This window comes from Hyla sarda, chromosome 2, assembly GCF_029499605.1.
Source record: "Hyla sarda isolate aHylSar1 chromosome 2, aHylSar1.hap1, whole genome shotgun sequence".
NCBI lineage: Eukaryota > Metazoa > Chordata > Amphibia > Anura > Hylidae > Hyla > Hyla sarda.
The window spans coordinates 52,341,947-52,363,016 of record NC_079190.1 but is presented as its reverse complement, the minus strand read 5'-3'; the positions used below and the strand labels follow the sequence as shown (position 1 = coordinate 52,363,016).

Below are 21,070 nucleotides of genomic sequence, written 5' to 3'. Positions count from 1 at the left end.
CTGTCCTGTGCCCCCACATATAATGCCCCATGTCCTGTGCCCCTCACATATAATGCCCCCTGTCCTGTGCCCCTCACATATAATGCCGCATGTCCTGTGCCCCTCACATATAATGCCCCCTGTCCTGTGCCCCTCACATATAATGCCCCCCTGACTTATAATTCCCCCGTTATGTGCCCCTCACTTATAATTTGCACTTTTCTGTGCATGCCCCCCCCCCCCCCGTTTTAATAATTCCCCTGTACCATAGCGCCCAATCATCTCTCTCCAGCTGTCACATTTCTCACACGCTGCTCCGTTCTTGCAGTGTAAGCCACAGGGACGTGATTTCCAGGCACCGGCGCGTGATGTCCGGCCAGCCGACAGGGTGAGCTGCTGAACCGGGATAGGGGCAGGAGGACACCCGGCAGAACAAGCACTGGCTCTGCTTGGGGCCCTGTGCCAGCTCGGGGCCCCAAGCAATTGCTTGGTTTGCCTGTCCTGTAGCGATGGGCCTGTATAAAGGATAGTCTTATACCTATCCCTATCTTATATGAAGGATAGCCTTATGCCTATCTCTATCTTATATGAAGGATAGCCTTATGTCTATCCCTATCTGATATGAAGGATAGCCTTATAGGGGTTCTCCGGTGCTTACACATCTTATCCCCTATACAAAGGATAGGGGATAAGATGCCTGATTGCGGGACGCCCGGGATCCTGCACGCGGCACCCCGTTTGTAATCAGTCCCCGGAGAGTGTTTGCTCCTGGTCTGATTACCGACGACCACATTGAGGGGCAGAGCGTGATGTCACATGGGGGCGGAGGCGTGATGTCACACGCCGCCAGCCCTGTGGTCGTCGGTAATCAGACCAGGAGCAAACACTCTCCGGGGACTGATTACAAACGGGGTGCCGCGTGCAAAATCCCAGGCGTCCCCAGCGGCGGGACTCCCGGGATCAGGCATCTTATCCCCTATCCTTTGGATAGGAGATAAGATGTGTAAGCACCGGAGTACCCCTTTATGTCTATCCCTATCTTATATGAAGGATAGCCTTATTCCAATCTCTATCTTATATGAAGGATAGCCTTATGCTTATCTCTGTTGTGGTATTGGGAGTGAGATGCAGGGTAGATGGAATTACCCTAGGGGCAGATGGTATTAACCCCTTGTATTCGTGATGCCAGGGCGTGGTTTATCCTCAATACCACCCGAAGGTATACCGCTGGATCTTGGGCTAGGCACGGGGGCAATAATGACTCTGACGCCAAGTTACGGACAACGGTAGCTTTACTGAGTGACAGATGGTAAAGTCTATACAGTGTAGCCAGGCCCATGGAGGTGACCAGTGAGTTAAGAGACCTTAAGGCAGTGTTTCCCAACCTTTTTCGGCTCGGGGCACCCGTCGGAAAATCTTTTTTCGCGGGGCACACCTACTGAGGAAAAAGGAAAAACCGCAATGCACATTATCTATTTATCTGTGGGTATGTAGATTACAGTGCTGCTTTAGACAGCAACTCACAAATTATGTCTTCTCTAATCAGTGTTGTTCATTTCTCTTCTCCATTTGGTCCGGGCCATCATGACGCTTTCTTCCAGCCACAATTCTGCACCGTTAAACCTACAAAACAAACCTATTAGGCTCTGTGCTCTTTTTTACATGGACGACAGAGGGGTGTTGAAGAGTGTACATGGGTGGCTAAGGGGTGTAGAGGAATGTACATGGGTGACAGGGGTGTAGAGGAGTATATATGGGTGACAGAGAGGTGTACATGGGTGACAGAGGGGTGTTGAGGAGTGTACATGGGTGACAGAGGGGTGTAGATGAGTGTACATGGGTGACAGAGGAGTGTATATGGGTGACAGAGGGGTGTAGAGGAGTGTACATGGGTGACAGAGGGGTGTAGAGGAGTGTACATGGGTGACAGAGGTGTAGAGGAGTATATATGGGTGACAGAGAGGTGTACATGGGTGACAGAGGGGTGTTGAGGAGTGTACATGGGTGACAGAGGGGTGTAGAGGAGTGTACATGGGTGACAGAGGGGTGTACATGGGTGACAGAGGGGTGTAGAGGAGTGTACATGGGTGACAGAGGAGTGTATATGGGTGACAGAGGGGTGTAGAGGAGTGTACATGGGTGACAGAGGGGTGTACATGGGTGACAGATGGGTATTGAGGAGTGTACATGGGTGACAGAGGGGTGTGGTCACCCTTAAGTCACCTGGTCACTGATACCTCCTGGGTAACAATCACATGATAACTCACATGACAACTGGTGATCACATGTTAACTTTTCTTAAAGATACAACATTCTTATATACATAACATAGGGGATAGTATACGATTATAGTAAAATAGATGCAGGGGTGGGCCCAGGGGACACTGCAGGGAAGCTGCCTGACAGGGCAGCAATGGTACAGGGGTAACATCTCCAGTACTGGGCCTTCACACTATCTTATATGAAGGATAGCCTTATACCTATCCCTATCTTATATGAAGGATAGCCTTATGTCTATCCCTATCTTTTATGAAGGATAGCCTTATGCCTATCTCTATCTTGTATAAAGGATAGCCTTATATCTATCTCTGTGTTATATGAAGGATAGCCTTATGTCTATCCCTATCTTATATGAAGGATAGCCTTATACCTATCTCTATCTTATATGAAGGAAAGCCTTATATCTATCCCTTTCTTATATGAAGGATAACCTTATATCTATCTCTTAGCTTATATGAAGGATAGCCTTATACTTATCCCTATCTTATAGGAAGGCTAGACTGATACCTATTCATATTTTATATGAAGGATAGCTGGCATGCCTATCCCTATTTTATATGAAGGATTACCTTGTGACTATTTCTATCTTATATGAAAGATAGCCTTATACCTATCTCTATCTTATATGAAGGATAGCCTTATACCTATCTCTATCTTATATGAAGGATAGCCTTATACCTATCTCTATCTTATATGAAAGATAGCCTTATACCTATCTCTATCTTATATGAAGGATAGCCTTATGCCTATCTCTATCTTATATGAAGATTTATGTCTATCTCTATCTTATATGAAGGATAGCCTTATACCTATCTCTATCTTATATGAAGGATAGCCTTATACCTATCTCTATCTTATATGAAGGATAGACTTATGCCGATCTCTATCTTATATGAAGGATAGCCTTATACCTATCTCTATCTTATATGAAGGATAGCCTTATACCTATCTCTATCTTACATGAAGGATAGCCTTATACCTATCTCTATCTTATTTTAGGGATATACTTATGTCTATCCCTAGCATTATGCCTATCTGATATGTCACCCAGGCCTGTAAATGCTAATACCTGTGCTGTGACATTAAGGCTATTAGCCCAGGCCGGCGGCAGCCTCCCCAATGCCTGTGACTTCCTGTGCTCCCTCCCTCCTGTCATTGAGCCGTGGTAGAGGATGCATTAGCAGCTTGCTGCAGCCAGGTTTTCCGTCTGATCACATATCCTGTGCTCTTTAAAAATGTCCTTGCAGAGAAAATCAAAGAAGATCCACTCCTCGGGGGGTAAGTGGCTCTTTAACGTAGAAGGTGGGGGGGATGTAAGGGGTGGGCAGAGGAAGGAGTGCTGTTACCATAATGACATCCTCTGCCATCCGGCTGCAATGTTTACACTGCGAGTAGCTGCAGGCTGTGCTGTGTGCCCTTAGGTTATGGTGCCATAGATCAGTGGTCTTCAACCTGCGGACCTCCAGATGTTGCAAAACTACAACTCCCAGCATGCCCGGACAGCCATTGGCTGTCCGGGCATGATGGGAATTGTAGTTTTGCAACATCTGGAGGTCCGCAGGTTGAAGACCACTGCCATAGATTGTTGTATGTTTATCATTTGTATACAAAGCCCTTCCTGCTCATCGTACACCCCCCCCCCCCCCCCACCCATCATCCATCTCATGTTTTGGTCAGTATCGGATTTGCAGTGTTTGACATTTTACGTGTTTACGGCTTCCTTGATTGTAAAGTGCTGCGGAATATGTTGGCGCTATATAAATAAAGGTGGTTCTGGCCGTATGTGATGACGAGAAGATACAATAAAGCCCTGAAGGTGCTGTACACATCTGTCGTGCCCCGTGCTCCTGTTTCCTATGCTGCAGGATCACTTTCAGACAGGAAGCACTGACTCATCTCTTCTGTAATTGTATAGGTGGGAACACATGACAGTATAGCTATACATGGTAGTGGGCTGTCAGCGGAGGGATTGTTATGGTGGACATGTGTTCTACTCATTGGAGGATGATATACTGGCATAGGAACAGGGTTAAAATGTCACATTTTAAAGAGGTCCTGTGGTCAATTATAAAATCTCTATGTAGTGGTATGTATAGCGCTGCGCTAGAATTATTTTTCCATTTCCATTATTCCATTTTTTTATTTTTTTATCTTTGCGATCACAATGTGCTTCTCTTTACATGTATATATACATTTGCATATCCTCTGTATACTATTCTGTATATTTGTTTTTTGTTATATAATATAGTTTCCCTCACCTTGTTCGCTGTCCTTGACACCTGTGAGCGTTTTTTTGATCACATGATCCAGGAACATGTCAGCAGGTACATGACACGCCCGTGTTGACGTCATTCCCTGACGCCCTCTTAAAGGGGTACTCTGCCACTGCCATCTTATCCCCTATCCAAAGGATAGGGGATAAGATGTTAGATCGCCGCGGTTCCGCTGCTGGGGACCCCGGGGATCGCCGCTGCGGCACCCCGCCATTATTACTGCGCTCTGTGCGTAATGACACAGTGAACCATGAATACAGGAGCCGGAGCAGGGTGACGTCATGGCTCTGCCCCTCATGACATCACGGCCGTCCACTTAATGCAAGTCTATGGCAGGGGGCGTGACGACCGCCACGCCCCCTTCCCATAGACTTGTATTGACGGGGGCGGGCCATGATGTCACGAGGGGCAGAGCCGTGACGTCACGATGCTTCGGCCCCTGTATTGCCCGTCATTACGTGCAGAGCGATCTCGCTCTGTGCAGTAATGATAGCCGGGTGCTGCAGCAGCGGGACCCCTGCAATCTGACATCTTATCCCCTATCCTTTGGATAGGGGATAAGATGTCTAGGGGTGGAGTACCCCTTTAAGGTGCGGCGCCAGGTTCAAACGTCACACTTCGGCTAGAAGAAGTGCTCTTTTGCGTGAAACAACTTGTCCCGTTGTGCGCCTGCCTCCGCTATATGTGCCCGTACTCTTACGAATAAAGCTTGTGGATGGTGAGTGCAATTCTCTCTGACTTTCTTTCTTTGTTGATTACGTTCCTTGATTTGAATAGCACCACCGTTGTCCACATCCACACCTCACCTGCACTGCCATTATCCCGCACTCCCATACAGACCCTAGTTCTGCAGTGCCGGATCTATCCTACTCCAGCTCCACGCGTGGTATGTATAGCGCTGCGCTAGAATTATTATTATGATTAGGGGGGCTGATCACCTTTTTACAGTTTGTCTATTTGCCCCAACAACTAATCCCCCACAATTTTTCCATAGTTATGGGGTGCTTTACTGTTATCTGACAGATTCCTGAATCCGACAGATGGGCGTGCATAATTTTGATGTGTTGGAAGTGTGGTAGTGGGTGTGAGATACAAGGCAGATGGAATTTCCCTAAGGGCAGATGGCATTAACTCCTTATATTCGTGACGCCAGGACGTGGTTTATCCTCAATATCACCTGAAGGTATACCGCTGGATCCTGAGCTAGGCACGGGGGCAATAATGACTCCGATGCCAAGTTAAGGACAACTGTATCTTTACTGAGGGTAGACAGTTGTTAAGGTCTATACAGTTCAGCCAGGGCCCAAGGAGGTGACAACTGACACAGAGACCTTAAGGGATTGCTGAGATTTGTAATAGGACTAGAATTTAATGTAGGCCACGCTGACTTGACAGTTGCTAACAGGGACTGACTTGACTGACGACTGACAAAGCTATGACTGTAGCTGACTTGCAAGTGACTGTGGCTACAGACTTGACTTGAGGCCTCCAATGACTCTGGACACACACACTAGGACTCGACTTAACTGCACTGGACCTCAGCAAAAAGAGAGCAAGGAAAGAGAGCGAGCTAGCTCCACCCAGGGTTTATATGGGGGAGACTAGCAGGGAGCTCATAGGTCACCCCTGGAATCACCTGGTCACTGGTACCTCCTGGGAAACAATTACATGGTACAAATCACATGGTTCATTTCTTAAAGCAACAACATATTATAATACATAGCAAAACATTTATACAGGGGGAAAACAAGTACAAGGGGCCAAGGGGACACTGAAGGGAGGCTGCCGTACAGGCAGTAAGGGTACAGGGTAACCACAGAGGTATAGGTGGGCTAATGGGGGACGGGGGTGTGAATAACTTCCAAACTCGCCCCATCACTTCCTTTCGTAGTCAGCAGGATCTTGCGAGAATGACTATGTCAGAAGGAAGTAATGGGAGTGTGTACTGCAGGGAACTTACAGTGGGGTCAAAAATTTGGGCACCCCAAGTAAAAATTTGTATTAATGTGCATAAAGAAGCCAAGGAAAGATGGAAAAATCTCCAAAAGGCATCAAATTACAGATTAGACATTCTTATTATATGTCAACAAAAGTTAGATTTTATTTCCATCATTTATACTTTCAAAATAACAGAAAACAAAAAAATGGCGTCTGCAAAAGTTTGGGCACCCTGCAGAGTTAATATCTTGTACTGCCCCATTTGGCAAGTATCACAGCTTGTAAACGCTTTTTGTAGCCAGCCAAGAGTCTTTCAATTCTTGTTTGAGGTATCTTTGCCCATTCTTCCTTACAAAAGTCTTCCAGTTCTTTGAGATTTCTGGGCTGTCTGTCACACATTGCTCTTTTAAGGTCTATCCATAGATTTTCAATTATGTTGAGGTCAGGAGATTGTGAAGGCCATGGCAAAACCTTCAGTTTACGCCTCTTGATGTAATCCCCGGTGGATTTCGAGGTGTGTTTAGGATCATTATCTATTTGTAGAAGCCATCCTCTCTTTAACTTCAGCTTTTTCACAGATGGCATCAAGTTAGCATCCAAAATTTGCTGAAAATTTATTGAATCCATTTTTCCTTCTACTCGTGAGATGTTTCCTGTGCCACTGGCTGCAATACAACCCCAAAGCATGATTGATCCACCCCCATGCTTAACAGTTGGACAGAGGTTCTTTTCATTAAATTCTGTTCCCCTTCTTCTCCAAACGTACCTTTGCTCATTCCGGCCAAAAAGTTCAATTTTAACCTCATCGGTCCACAGAACTTGTTTCCAAAATGCATCAGGCTTGTCTATATGTTCATTTGCAAAGTTCAAACGCTGATTTTTGTGGTGAGGACGTAGAAGAGGTTTTCTTCTGATGACTCTTGTAATAGTGTACCATAGTGTACCAAAACCAGTGTCTGCCAGATTTTTTGGGAGGGATTGTGCAGTCAAACGTGGGTTCTGAATTGTTTTCCTCACAATCCTGCGAGCTGTTCTGTCTGATATTTTTATTGGTTTTCCAGATCTTGCTTTAACTTCCACTGTTCCTGATGACTGCCATTTCTTAATTATATTCCGAACAGAGGATATTGACATCTTAAAACGTTTAGCTATCTTCTTATAGCCTTCTCCAGCTTTGTGAGCCTCAATTATTTTCAGTTTCAGATTTCTAGACAACTGCTGATTGTTGGGGCAAGGTCAGAAGAGTCTGGGCATTTAAAACCTTTGAGATTGACATCACCTGGTCTTCCCAGATGATGTTTGAGAACAATCCATGACACTGGCAGGTCTCAGCTTTGCAAAGGGGGCAGTGCATGTTATAAATTCTGCAGGGTGACCAAACTTTTGCAGACGCCATTTTTTTGTTTTCTGTTATTTTGAAAGTGTAAATGATGGAAATAAAAGCTATCTTTTGTTGACATATTATAAGAATGTCTAATCTGTAATTTGATACCTTTTGGAAATTTTTCCATCTTTCCAGCGCAGCACATGTGTTACGCCGAGCGCTCCGGGTCCCCGCTCCTCCCCGGAGCGCTCGCTACACTTCCCTCACTGCAGCGCCCCGGTCGGTTCCACGGACCCGGGGCGCTGCGTTACCACCTCCGGCCGGGATGCGATTCGCGATGCGGGTAGCGCCCGCTCGCGATGCGCACCCCGGCTCCCGTACCTTACTCGCTCCCCGTCAGTTCTGTCCCGGCGCGCGCGGCCCCGCTCCCTAGGGCGCGCGCGCGCCGGGTCTTTGCGATTTAAAGGGCCACTGCACCGCTGATTGGTGCAGTGGTTCCATTTAGTGTTTACACCTGTGCACTTCCCTATATCACCTCACTTCCCCTTCACTCCCTCGCCGGATCTTGTTGCCCTAGTGCCAGTGAAAGCGTTCCTTGTGTGTTCCTTGCCTGTGATTCCAGACCTTCTGCCGTTGCCCCTGACTACGATCCTTGCTGCCTGCCCCGACCTTCTGCTACGTCCGACCTTGCTTCTGTCTACTCCCTTGTACCGCGCCTATCTTCAGCAGCCAGAGAGGTTGAGCCGTTGCTAGGGGATACGACCTGGTCACTACCGCCGCAGCAAGACCATCCCGCTTTGCGGCGGGCTCTGGTGAAAACCAGTAGTGACTTAGAACCGATCCTCTAGCACGGTCCACGCCAATCCCTCTCTGGCACAGAGGATCCACTACCTGCCAGCCGGCATCGTGACAGTAGATCCGGCCATGGATCCCGCTGAAGTTCCTCTGCCAGTTGTCGCTGACCTCACCACGGTGGTCGCCCAGCAGTCACAACAGATTGCGCAACAAGGCCAACAGCTGTCTCAACTGACTGTTATGCTACAACAGTTACTACCACAGCTCCAGCAATCATCTCCTCCGCCAGCTCCTGTACCTCCTCCGCAGCGAGTGGCCGCTTCTGGAATACGACTATCCTTGCCGGATAAATTTGATGGGGACTCTAAGTTTTGCCGTGGCTTTCTTTCCCAATGTTCATTACACTTGGAGATGATGTCGGACCAGTTCCCCACTGAAAGGTCTAAGGTGGCTTTCGTAGTCAGCCTGCTGTCTGGAAAAGCCCTGGCTTGGGCCACACCGCTCTGGGACCGCAATGACCCCGTCACTGCCTCTGTACACTCCTTCCTCTCGGAAATTCGAAGTGTCTTTGAGGAACCTGCCCGAGCCTCTTCTGCTGAGACTGCCCTGTTGAACCTGGTCCAGGGTAATTCTTCCGTTGGCGAGTATGCCGTACAGTTCCGTACCCTTGCTTCAGAATTATCCTGGAATAATGAGGCACTCTGCGCGACCTTTAAAAAAGGCCTATCCAGCAACATTAAAGATGTTCTGGCCGCACGAGAAATCCCTGCTAACCTACATGAACTCATCCATCTTGCCACTCGCATTGACATGCGTTTTTCCGAACGGCGTCAGGAGCTCCGCCAGGATATGGACTCTGTTCGCACGAGGCGTTTCTTCTCCCCGGCTCCTCTCTCCTCTGGTCCCCTGCAATCTGTTCCTGTGCCTCCCGCCGTGGAGGCTATGCAGGTCGACCGGTCTCGCCTGACACCCCAAGAGAGGACACGACGCCGCATGGAGAATCTCTGCCTGTACTGTGCTAGTACCGAACACTTCCTGAAGGATTGTCCTATCCGTCCTCCCCGCCTGGAAAGACGTCCGCTGACTCCGCACAAAGGTGAGACAGTCCTTGATGTCTACTCTGCTTCTCCACGTCTTACTGTGCCTGTGCGGATGTCTGCCTCTGCCTTCTCCTTCTCTGCTGTGGCCTTCTTGGACTCTGGATCTGCAGGAAATTTCATCTTAGCCTCTCTCGTCAACAGGTTCAACATCCCGGTGACCAGTCTCGCCAGACCCCTCTACATCAATTGTGTAAACAATGAAAGATTGGACTGTACTATACGTTTCCGCACGGAGCCCCTTCTAATGTGCATCGGATCTCATCACGAGAGGATTGAACTGTTGGTCCTCCCCAATTGCACTTCTGAAATCCTTCTTGGACTTCCCTGGCTTCAACTCCATTCCCCAATCCTGGATTGGTCCACTGGGGAGATCAAGAGTTGGGGGCCCTCTTGTTCCAAGGACTGCTTAAAACCGGTTCCCAGTAAACTTTGCCGTGTCCCTGTGCTTCCTCATGTAACCGGTCTCCCTAAGGCCTATATGGACTTTGCGGACGTTTTTTGCAAAAAACAAGCTGAGACTCTACCTCCTCACAGGCCTTATGATTGTCCCATTGACCTCCTCCCGGGCACTACTCCACCCCGGGGCAGAATCTATCCTCTGTCCGTCCCAGAGACTCTTGCCATGTCTGAATACGTCCAAGAAAATTTAAAAAAGGGCTTTATCCGTAAATCCTCCTCTCCTGCCGGAGCCGGATTTTTCTTTGTGTCCAAAAAAGATGGCTCTCTACGTCCTTGCATTGACTACCGCGGTCTTAATAAAATCACGGTTAAGAACCGCTACCCCCTACCCCTCATCTCTGAACTCTTTGATCGTCTCCAAGGTGCCCATATTTTTACCAAACTGGACTTAAGAGGTGCTTATAATCTCATCCGCATCAGAGAGGGGGATGAATGGAAAACGGCATTTAACACCAGAGATGGACACTTTGAGTATCTGGTCATGCCCTTTGGTCTATGCAACGCCCCTGCCGTCTTCCAAGACTTTGTTAATGAAATTTTTCGTGATCTACTATACTCCTGTGTTGTTGTATATCTGGACGATATCCTGATTTTTTCTGCCAATCTTGAAGAACACCGCCAGCATGTCCGTATGGTTCTTCAGAGACTTCGTGACAATCAACTCTATGCCAAAATAGAGAAATGTCTGTTTGAATGCCAATCTCTTCCTTTTCTAGGATACTTGGTCTCTGGCCAGGGACTACAAATGGACCCAGATAAACTCTCTGCCGTCTTAGATTGGCCACGCCCCTCCGGACTCCGTGCCATCCAACGTTTTTTGGGGTTCGCCAATTATTACAGGCAATTTATTCCACATTTTTCTACCATTGTGGCTCCTATTGTGGCTTTAACAAAAAAAAATGCCGATCCCAAGTCTTGGCCTCCTCAAGCGGAAGACGCCTTTAAACGACTCAAGTCTGCCTTTTCTTCGGCTCCCGTGCTCTCCAGACCTGACCCATCTAAACCCTTCCTATTGGAGGTTGATGCCTCCTCAGTGGGAGCTGGAGCTGTCCTTCTACAAAAAAACTCTTCCGGGCATGCTGTTACTTGTGGTTTTTTTTCCAGGACCTTCTCTCCGGCGGAGAGGAACTACTCCATCGGGGATCGAGAGCTTCTAGCCATTAAATTAGCACTTGAGGAATGGAGGCATCTGCTGGAGGGATCAAGATTTCCAGTTATTATTTACACCGATCACAAGAACCTCTCCTACCTCCAGTCTGCCCAACGGTTGAATCCTCGTCAGGCCAGGTGGTCTCTGTTCTTTGCCCGATTTAATTTTGAAATTCACTTTCGGCCTGCTGATAAAAACATTAGGGCCGATGCTCTCTCTCGTTCCTCAGATGCCTCTGAAATTGAACTCTCTCCTCAACACATCATTCCTCCTGACTGCCTGATTTCCACTTCTCCAGCCTCCATCAGGCAAACTCCTCCAGGAAAGACCTTTGTTTCTCCACGTCAACGCCTTGGGATCCTCAAATGGGGTCACTCCTCCCATCTCGCAGGTCATGCGGGCATCAAGAAATCTGTGCAACTCATCTCTCGCTTCTATTGGTGGCCGACTCTAGAGACTGATGTGGTGGACTTTGTGCGAGCCTGCACTATCTGTGCCCGGGATAAGACTCCTCGCCAGAAGCCCGCTGGTTTTCTTCATCCTCTACCTGTCCCCGAACAACCTTGGTCTCTGATTGGTATGGATTTTATTACTGACTTACCCCCATCCCATGGCAACACTGTTATTTGGGTGGTCGTTGATCGATTCTCCAAAATGGCACATTTCATCCCTCTTCCTGGTCTTCCTTCAGCGCCTCAGTTGGCTAAACAATTTTTTGTACACATTTTTCGTCTTCACGGGTTGCCTACACAGATCGTCTCGGATAGAGGCGTCCAATTTGTGTCTAAATTCTGGAGGGCTCTCTGTAAACAACTCAAGATTAAATTAAATTTTTCTTCTGCATACCATCCTCAATCCAATGGACAAGTAGAGAGAATTAACCAGATCTTGGGTGACTATTTACGACATTTTGTTTCCTCCCGCCAGGATGACTGGGCAGATCTTCTACCTTGGGCCGAATTCTCGTATAATTTCAGAATCTCTGAATCTTCCTCCAAATCTCCGTTTTTCGTGGTGTACGGCCGTCACCCTCTTCCCCCCCTCCCTACCCCCTTGCCCTCTGGTCTGCCCGCTGTGGATGAAATTTCTCGTGATCTTTCCACCATATGGAAAGAGACCCAAAATTCTCTCTTACAGGCTTCTTCTCGCATGAAGAGATTCGCAGATAAGAAAAGAAGAGCTCCTCCCATTTTTTCCCCTGGAGACAAGGTATGGCTCTCCGCTAAATATGTCCGTTTCCGTGTCCCGAGCTATAAGTTGGGACCACGCTATCTTGGTCCTTTTAAAGTTTTGTGTCAAATTAATCCTGTCTCTTACAAACTTCTTCTTCCTCCTTCTCTTCGTATCCCTAATGCCTTTCACGTCTCTCTTCTTAAACCTCTCATCCTCAACCGTTTTTCTCCTAAATCTGTTCCTCCCACTCCTGTTTCCGGCTCCTCGGACATCTTCTCTGTCAAAGAGATTTTGGCCTCTAAAAAGGTCAGGGGAAGAACTTTTTTTTTAGTGGATTGGGAGGGTTGTGGTCCAGAAGAGAGGTCCTGGGAACCTGAGGACAATATCCTGGACAAAAGTCTGATCCTCAGGTTCTCAGGCCCCAAGAAGAGGGGGAGACCCAAGGGGGGGGGTACTGTTACGCCGAGCGCTCCGGGTCCCCGCTCCTCCCCGGAGCGCTCGCTACACTTCCCTCACTGCAGCGCCCCGGTCGGTTCCACGGACCCGGGGCGCTGCGTTACCACCTCCGGCCGGGATGCGATTCGCGATGCGGGTAGCGCCCGCTCGCGATGCGCACCCCGGCTCCCGTACCTTACTCGCTCCCCGTCAGTTCTGTCCCGGCGCGCGCGGCCCCGCTCCCTAGGGCGCGCGCGCGCCGGGTCTTTGCGATTTAAAGGGCCACTGCACCGCTGATTGGTGCAGTGGTTCCATTTAGTGTTTACACCTGTGCACTTCCCTATATCACCTCACTTCCCCTTCACTCCCTCGCCGGATCTTGTTGCCCTAGTGCCAGTGAAAGCGTTCCTTGTGTGTTCCTTGCCTGTGATTCCAGACCTTCTGCCGTTGCCCCTGACTACGATCCTTGCTGCCTGCCCCGACCTTCTGCTACGTCCGACCTTGCTTCTGTCTACTCCCTTGTACCGCGCCTATCTTCAGCAGCCAGAGAGGTTGAGCCGTTGCTAGGGGATACGACCTGGTCACTACCGCCGCAGCAAGACCATCCCGCTTTGCGGCGGGCTCTGGTGAAAACCAGTAGTGACTTAGAACCGATCCTCTAGCACGGTCCACGCCAATCCCTCTCTGGCACAGAGGATCCACTACCTGCCAGCCGGCATCGTGACAACATGATTATTATACAAGCCAATCTGTTAAAGTTGTAAAATCTCTTTAAATAGGCAGTTTAAAAGAAATATTATTAATAAAAAAAAAATAATAATGATAAAATAAAAAAATAAATTCAACCCATACTATAGACCCCGTAAAAGTCAGAAAGTCACGTACATCTCTAAAAACTCGCACAATGATATACAGTGTGTGTATGTAAATATAGAACCAATGTGTTATTAATAGTGCTATTATAGGATGCATCTATCGGCTGACACCTTTCAACACATGGCTAACTCAGTGAACTGTATTTATAAGAGCTAGTTCAGGATTTGCAATGTTGCTAAGGGCTTTCCTAGGGTGAACCCCGCTTGGAAATTCTCTTGCAGCAGAGTCCCATTGTTTTCTATGGGATTCCTCTGCACCTTGCACTCAGCGGAAACATCTGCTGCCGAAATTTCAGTTCCAGCTATCTCAGAAAGAATTGGCATGTCAGTTCTTACTGCAAAATCCAGTCAAAAAAGCGTTGTTGTCTATGAAGCATTTTCTGCCAGCGTCCACTGTCTGTGCAATCTCTGCCCTAAAATTTTCTGGGCAGACATTCTTCCGTGTGAATATAGCCTGAGGGTACATTCATACATGCATATTTTTGCTTCAGATTTGCTGCAGCAGATTTTGCTGCCCTTTGACAGCAGCAAAATCTGCCTAAGCAAATCTGCAGCATAAAATACGCATGTGGCAATGCACCCTTAAGGTACGTTCAGACGAGCGGATCCACATTGTATTTTACACTGCGTATCTGACCGCTACAGGGTGCCTTTAGATGTGCCTGTTCAGAGAGGCAATACGCCGCTACGAGCAGACACACTGCGATGCGCTAGTTGGTGTGCTCAGGCACATCTAAAGGCACCCTGTAGGGCTCCTTCGGCGGCTGATCCGCAGCGTAAAATACGTTGTTGATCCGCTCGTCTGAACATACCCTAAGGGTCCGTTTACACAGGCGTATTACCTGTGGATTTTGCTACCATTGACTTCAATGGTTCAGCAGAAAATCTGCAATAGAGGCAGATTTGCAGATTTTCCTTCTGACCCATTGAACTCAATGGTAGCAAAACCTGCAGGTAATCCACCCGTGTGAATTTACCGCTAGGGTACGTTCACATGAGCGGATTACCTGCCGAACTTCCGCAGCAGTTTCACAGTTTCAGTGGAGTCCAGGAGAAATGGGACTACTTAAAAGTTGCATTATTGAAGGTAACACATAATTGTGTTAGGCTTGTCAGTAAAAGCAAAAAAAAAAAAAAGGAAGAGACCATTGTGGTACTCAGCAGAAGTGGCCAAAATCATAAAAATCTAAAAGCAAGCATTTAGTAATTATTAAAAACAAAAACAAAGCCATGAAGATAGGGAAAACTATATGATTAGGCAGCTAGAGGCCAAGCAAGTTATAAGAGCTTCTAAAGCGCAGGCAGAAGAGAAACTAGCTCAGTCAGTGAAGAATGGAGATAAGACATTCTTCAGATATATAAATGAAAAAAGGAAATTAAAACAAGGAATAACTTAGTTAAAAACAGAGGAAGGGATATCTGTAAAAGAGGATAAAGGACTAGCCGCCTGCCTCAATAAATATTTCTGTTCAGTTTTTACAGAAGAAAATGGACCTCAGTTAGGGATAAAGACTAATAAATCATTTGATGCATGTGTCTTTACAGAGAAATAGGTTCTAAGTCATCTGTCTAAAGATAAAGGGGTATTCCACCCCTAGACATCTTATCCCCTATCCAAAGGATAGGGGATAAGATGTCAGATGGCCGGGGTCCCGCTGCTGTGACCCCCGGGATCGCCACTGCAGCTCCCCACTATCATTACTGCACAGAGCGAGTTCGTATATATTACCTACAAGCCTAGCGGCTAATCCAAAACTCAATTATATACCTACAAAAATTAGCCCAGAAAAAATTATGTAACCAACATCTCTTTATTAATCACAATCAATAACAATAGGTAGAAAAGACCCATAAAAAATACCCACCCTTAAAAATGCCCCCCCACACACACACAAAAGGCAGGATGTGGGGAACCTAATACATAGATACAATTGAAATGTACAGTGTCCCTATCAGCATGCCGGCATATAATAATTAGATCAAGTACTGTACCTGTCGGTAATATGCTGAACACATCCCCACGCTCCTGCCCCCTCGACACGTGTTTCGGGCAATCCCTTTCTCAAGAGGCTTTCTCGAGTTCACTCTGCGCGTAATGACAGGCGATACAGGGGACGGAGCAGCGTGACATCATAGCTCCGCCCCTCATGACATCACGGCCCGCCCCCTCAATACAAGTCTATGGCAGGGAACGTGATGACCGCCACGCCCCCATCCCATAGACTTGTATTGAGGGGGCATGGCGTCATGAGGGGGCGGAGCTGTGACGTAACGATGCTCCGGCCCCTGTATTGCCCGTCATTACGCGCAGAGCGAACTCGCTCTGTGCAGTAATGATAGCAGGGTACCGCAGCGGAGATCCTGGGGGTGCCCAGCAGCGGGACCCCGGCCATCTGACATCTTATCCCATATCCTTTGATAGAGGATAAGATGTCTAGGGGCGGTGTACCCCTTTAAGACAAATAAGTCATTTGGGCCTGATGGGATACACCAAAAGATACTAAAAGAGCTTAGCGGTGTATTAGCAAAACAGTTAACAGATTTATTTAACCAATCACTGATAACAGGAGTTGTCCCAGAAGATTGGAAGTTAGCAAATGTTGTCCCTATTCATGAGAAAGGAATCACGAGAGAGGAATCAGGTAACTATAGACCAGTAAGTCTGACATCAATAGTGGGGAAACTAATGGAAACCCTACTAAAGGATAGGATTGGGAACATCTAAAATCCCATGGATTGCAAGATGAAAAGCAACATGGGTTTACTTCAGAAAGATCATGTCAAACTAATCTTATTGATTTTTTTGATTGGGTAACTAAAATAATAGATGGCGGAGGGGCAGTAGTCATTGCATATCTAGATTTTAGTAAGGCTTTTGACACTGTCCAACATAGAAGACTTATCCATAAACTGCAGTCATTGAGCTTGGACTCCCATATTGTAGAATTGATTAGGCAGTGGCTGAGTAACAGACAACAGAGGGTTGTAGTTAATGGAGAATATTCAGTGCAAGGTCTTGTTACCAGTGGGGACCTCAGGGGCTGTACTGGGACCAATTTTGTTTAATATCTTTATCAGTGATATTGTAGAAGGTCTCGATGGTAAGATATTTGTCTTTTTGCTGATGACACAAAGATATGTAACAGGGTTGATGTTCCTGGAGGGATCCGCCAAATGGAAAAGGATTTAGGTAAACTAGAAAAATGGCAACTAAAATTTTATGGGGATAAGTGCAAGATAATGCACCTGGGATGTAAAAACCCTTGGGCAGAGTATAGACTATTGGACAAAGTCCTGACCTCAGTATCTGAGGAAAGGGATTTAGGAGTCATTATTTCAGAAGACTTAAAGGTAGGAAGACAATGTAATAGAACAGAAGGAAACGCTAGCAGAATGCTTGGATGTATAGGGAGAGGTATAAGCAGTAGAATGAGAGAAGTGCTCATGCAGCTGTACAGAACATTGGTGAGGCCTCTCTTGGAGTATTGTGCGCAGTACTGGAGGCCATATCTCCAGAAGGATATATTGTAGAAAAAAGCAGCACATCCGCCAAAATAGAAAAAATTCAAAAAGAAGGTGCACGCCGTCACAGAGGCACTGGTTAGGAGCCCCTGCTTGAGTGGTAGTAGAAAAGACCGCGGCACACAAGGCGTTCTCCAGTAAAAAGTGAATTTATTCCATATAACAGCAAGCAAAAAGGAAGCTACGTTTCGGTAGCCTCACACCACCATCTTCAGGCATGCCTGAAGATGGTGGTGTGAGACTTCCGAAACGTAGCTTCCTTTTTCCTTGCTGTTTTATGGAATAAATTCACTTTTTACTGGAGAACGCCTTGTGTGCTGCGGTCTTTTCTACTACTACTCCAGAAGGATATAGATATTTTGGAGAGAGTTCAGAGAAGATACTAAACTAGTACATGGATTGAAGGATAAAACTTATCAGAATAGGTGAAAGGATCTTAACGGATAATGTATAGAAAAAAGTCAAGACAAGGGGGGATAGGATAGAAACTATCAACACGATAAAGGAGGAAAGAATATTTAAAAGAAGAACACTACCACAGGAGGACATAGTTTTATATTAGAGGGGAAAAACATGAGGAAGTATTACTTTACTGAGGAACTTTACTGAGAGAGTAGTGGATGCATGGAATAGTCTTCCTGCAGAAGTGGTCGCTGCAAATACAGTGAAGGCGTATAAGCATGGATGTGATAAGCATAAGGCTATCCTTCATATAAAATAGAGATAGGTATAAGACTATCCTTCATATAAGATAGGGACGAGGACTATATATAAGTATTCAGATTATTGGGCAGACTAGATGGGCCAAATGGCTCTTATCTGTCGACACATTCTATGTTTCTATACTGTACTAGGACCAAACAAGCCAGCGCTAGGACAGCTCAGAAATGCGCCACCTCATTCAACAGGAATGTACTTCAGTGTGGATTCCATCGCCAGAATGAACATGTTTACTGCTTTGGCGGAGTCTGAGGTCTGTAATTTCTGTGAATATCCACTACGGAAATTTCGTAGTGTGAATGGTGTAGCAGAATCAATGGGAGTCTGCTGCTCCATATTTTCCCAAGTGGAATTCAGCACAGAAAATCTGTGGCGTTAATGATCTCTTAGGCTCTGTGCCTTTATTAATTGTGTGCACATGCTGGGGCTTTGCCAGGTTCACCACCAGCCTTAGCGGTTCACTGCAAGTGTGCTGCAATAGGAAGCCATGGCGCATGCACAGGTTTACCATTGCCGGGCCCTGTCTATCAAACAGATAGAAGCAGAGTGCAGACACTGCAGACCCGCGGGCACACCTCTTTGACATTTAGGGTGTGCGTTCCCACACGGCGTATACGCAGCGTATTTCACGCTGCGCAAAATTTACGGCAGCAGCTGGAAATACGCTGCATATTCCTAGCTCACTATACACACAGGGATTTCCGGCGGCAGCCCTATGTGTGTAGTGAGTTTTAGAGGCGGGGCCGTGTGCCGGTGGGACTGTGACGCGCGGCTCCGCCTACAAAACTCAGTGCACACATAGGGCTGCCGCCGGAAAGCCCTGTGTGTATAGTGAGCGAGGAATATGCAGCGTATTTCCAGCTGCTGCCGTAAATTTTGCGCAGCTTGAAATATGCTGCGTATACGCCGTGTGGGAACGCACCCTTAAATGAAATAAGTACATAGACAGCCAAAGTAATGGTATTTATTACCTGTATCCTTTTATTGAGAGCTCTGTGTCCCTGTCGGCATTTTAGTAGGGAATTTCCTCATGACAAGCGCACTTTAATATGAGTCTGTGATATGTGATTTTCCTTACGTTGTTTCTTTTCTATATAATCAATCATAGTATACGGTTCAGTGATAGGTAGTAAATGTTATTAACTATTTATGAGGAGAAATAAGACAGCAATACCACTGTTGTTTTTTATGGTTTATATTTTGCGCCTTCCACCATGAAGCATAAAAACTGAGGGGGACATTTATCAAAATCTGTCCAGAGGAAAAGTTACTGAGTTGCCCATAGCAACCAATCAGATCACTTCTTTCATTTTTAACAAGGCCTCTGCAAAAATGAAAGAAGCAATCTGATTGGTTGCTATGGGCAACTCAGCAACTTTTCCTCTGGACAGGTTTTAAATAATCTCCCCCTGAATTTTTTTTTATTCTGTAGGTCAGTATGATTGTAGTAATACCAAGTTTACATAATGGTTTACTACTTTAACACAAACAAAAAAAAAAATCTATATTAAAGAAAAGAAAAAACGAGTGGGGATCAATCCACTTATGTTTTTTCCTTTCTTTGGTATAGTTTGTCTATGGAGGTAGGATCAGTTACATTACACTACAGTGACCCCTCGACCTACGATGGCCCCGAAATACGATAATTTCAACATGTGATGGCCTCTCAGAGGCCATCGCATGTTGAAGGCCGTATCAACATGCGATGCCTTTGTATGTCGGGGCCATCGCATAAATGGCTATCCGGCAGCACAGACTGCTTCAGCTTCCACCAGATAGCCGTTTACGGTTCCTCCTTGTGGTCTGCTGACTATCACTTACCTGTCCTCAGGGCTCCGGCGCATCCTCTTCGGGATCCTCTGCATCGTCGGCGCTCTCCATCGACGTCATCGCGTCGCTGCGCACGCCGTCCCGTCATCCAATAGGAGCAGCGTGCGTACAACGTGATGGTGGTGACGGAGAGCGCGGATGCCGGGGAAGCAGAGGCCTTGCTGGAGCGTCGGGGACGCGGCGACAGCGATGGAGGACGACATCCAGGGCAGCGGTGACAGTCCGGAGCGGCGGGGACAGGTGAGTACAACTTCCTCTAACAGTGGTCTACAACCTGCGGACCTCCAGATGTTGCAAAACTACAACACCCAGCATGCCCGGACAGCCAACGGCTGTCCGGGCATGCTGAGTGTTGTAGTTTTGCAACATCTGGAGGTCCGCAGGTTGTAGACCACTGTCCTATACTTTACATTGCACGGATCCCTCAACATGCGATGGTTTCAACAAACGATGGTCCGTTTGGAACTGATTACCATCGTATGTTGAGGGACCACTGTATATGTATGCCATGTTACATCCGATACCTGCCGCTGATGGCACAGACTATTTCTGAGCCTGCTCCATCACTGCACTATAAATATATGAAGGTTCATAAGAAGTGTTGGGCGCGAATATTCGCATTTCGAATTTTTATCATGAATATCGCAAATTTGCGAATTCACGAATCTATTCGCTATACAGTGGTCCCTCAACATACGATGGTAATCCGTTCCAAATGAACCATCGTTTTTTGAAACCATCGCATGTTGAGGGATCCGTGCAATGTAAAGAATAGGAAGTTATACTCACCTGTCCCCGCCGCTCCGGACCGTTACCGCTCGTCACCGCTGCCCTGGATGTCGCCCTCCATTGCTGTCGCCGCGTCCCGGGGTGTCCCCGACGCTCCGAACGTCTCTGCTTCCCCGGGATCGTCGCTCTCATGTCGCCGCCATCACGTCGCTACGTACGCTGCTCCTATTGGATTACGGGACGGCCATGTATAAAAATCACTGCAGGCAGATAATTTTTTTTATTTTTTTTTTTATAGTTCTCATTTTTTTTTCAACTTGTGTACACAAATTAGTTGCTATTATCTTCCAAACAGTGTATCTCCAGCTGTTGCAAAACTAAAACTCCCAGCATGTCCGGACAACCTTTGGCTGTCCGGGCATGCTGGGAGTTGTAGTTTTGCAACAGCTGGAGACACACCATTTGGTCTATAGCTTTAAAATGTTTGT

The 21,070-nt window shown here is 47.0% G+C and overlaps 1 protein-coding gene and 2 long non-coding RNA genes across 6 annotated transcripts in view; 2 read left to right on the top strand and 1 right to left on the bottom strand.

Moving 5' to 3' along the window:
* Nucleotides 1-1,279: 1,279 nt before the first annotated feature.
* On the bottom strand, nucleotides 1,280-3,458 carry LOC130358483 (uncharacterized). Its single transcript, XR_008889537.1, has 3 exons — nucleotides 3,329-3,458; nucleotides 1,504-1,602; nucleotides 1,280-1,414 (listed from the first exon to the last, which is right to left on the bottom strand). It is a non-coding gene; the product is annotated as an uncharacterized LOC130358483 (long non-coding RNA).
* ATP8A2 (ATPase phospholipid transporting 8A2) overlaps nucleotides 3,386-21,070 on the top strand; it is a 955,662-nt gene continuing 937,977 nt past the window's right edge. Inside the window, exon 1 of one of the 4 annotated variants that reach the window (XM_056561785.1) lies at nucleotides 3,386-3,537. In XM_056561785.1, coding sequence (XP_056417760.1) covers nucleotides 3,495-3,537 — 43 coding nt within the window. In that variant the 5' untranslated portion in view covers nucleotides 3,386-3,494. The remainder of the gene's footprint in view (nucleotides 3,538-21,070) is intronic. The other 3 variants (XM_056561786.1, XM_056561784.1, XM_056561782.1) reach the window with 3 other exon arrangements.
* The window catches only part of LOC130358484 (uncharacterized), a 30,948-nt gene continuing 28,750 nt past the window's right edge, over nucleotides 18,873-21,070 (top strand). Inside the window, exon 1 of the long non-coding RNA XR_008889538.1 lies at nucleotides 18,873-18,996. This is a non-coding gene — a long non-coding RNA (uncharacterized LOC130358484). The remainder of the gene's footprint in view (nucleotides 18,997-21,070) is intronic.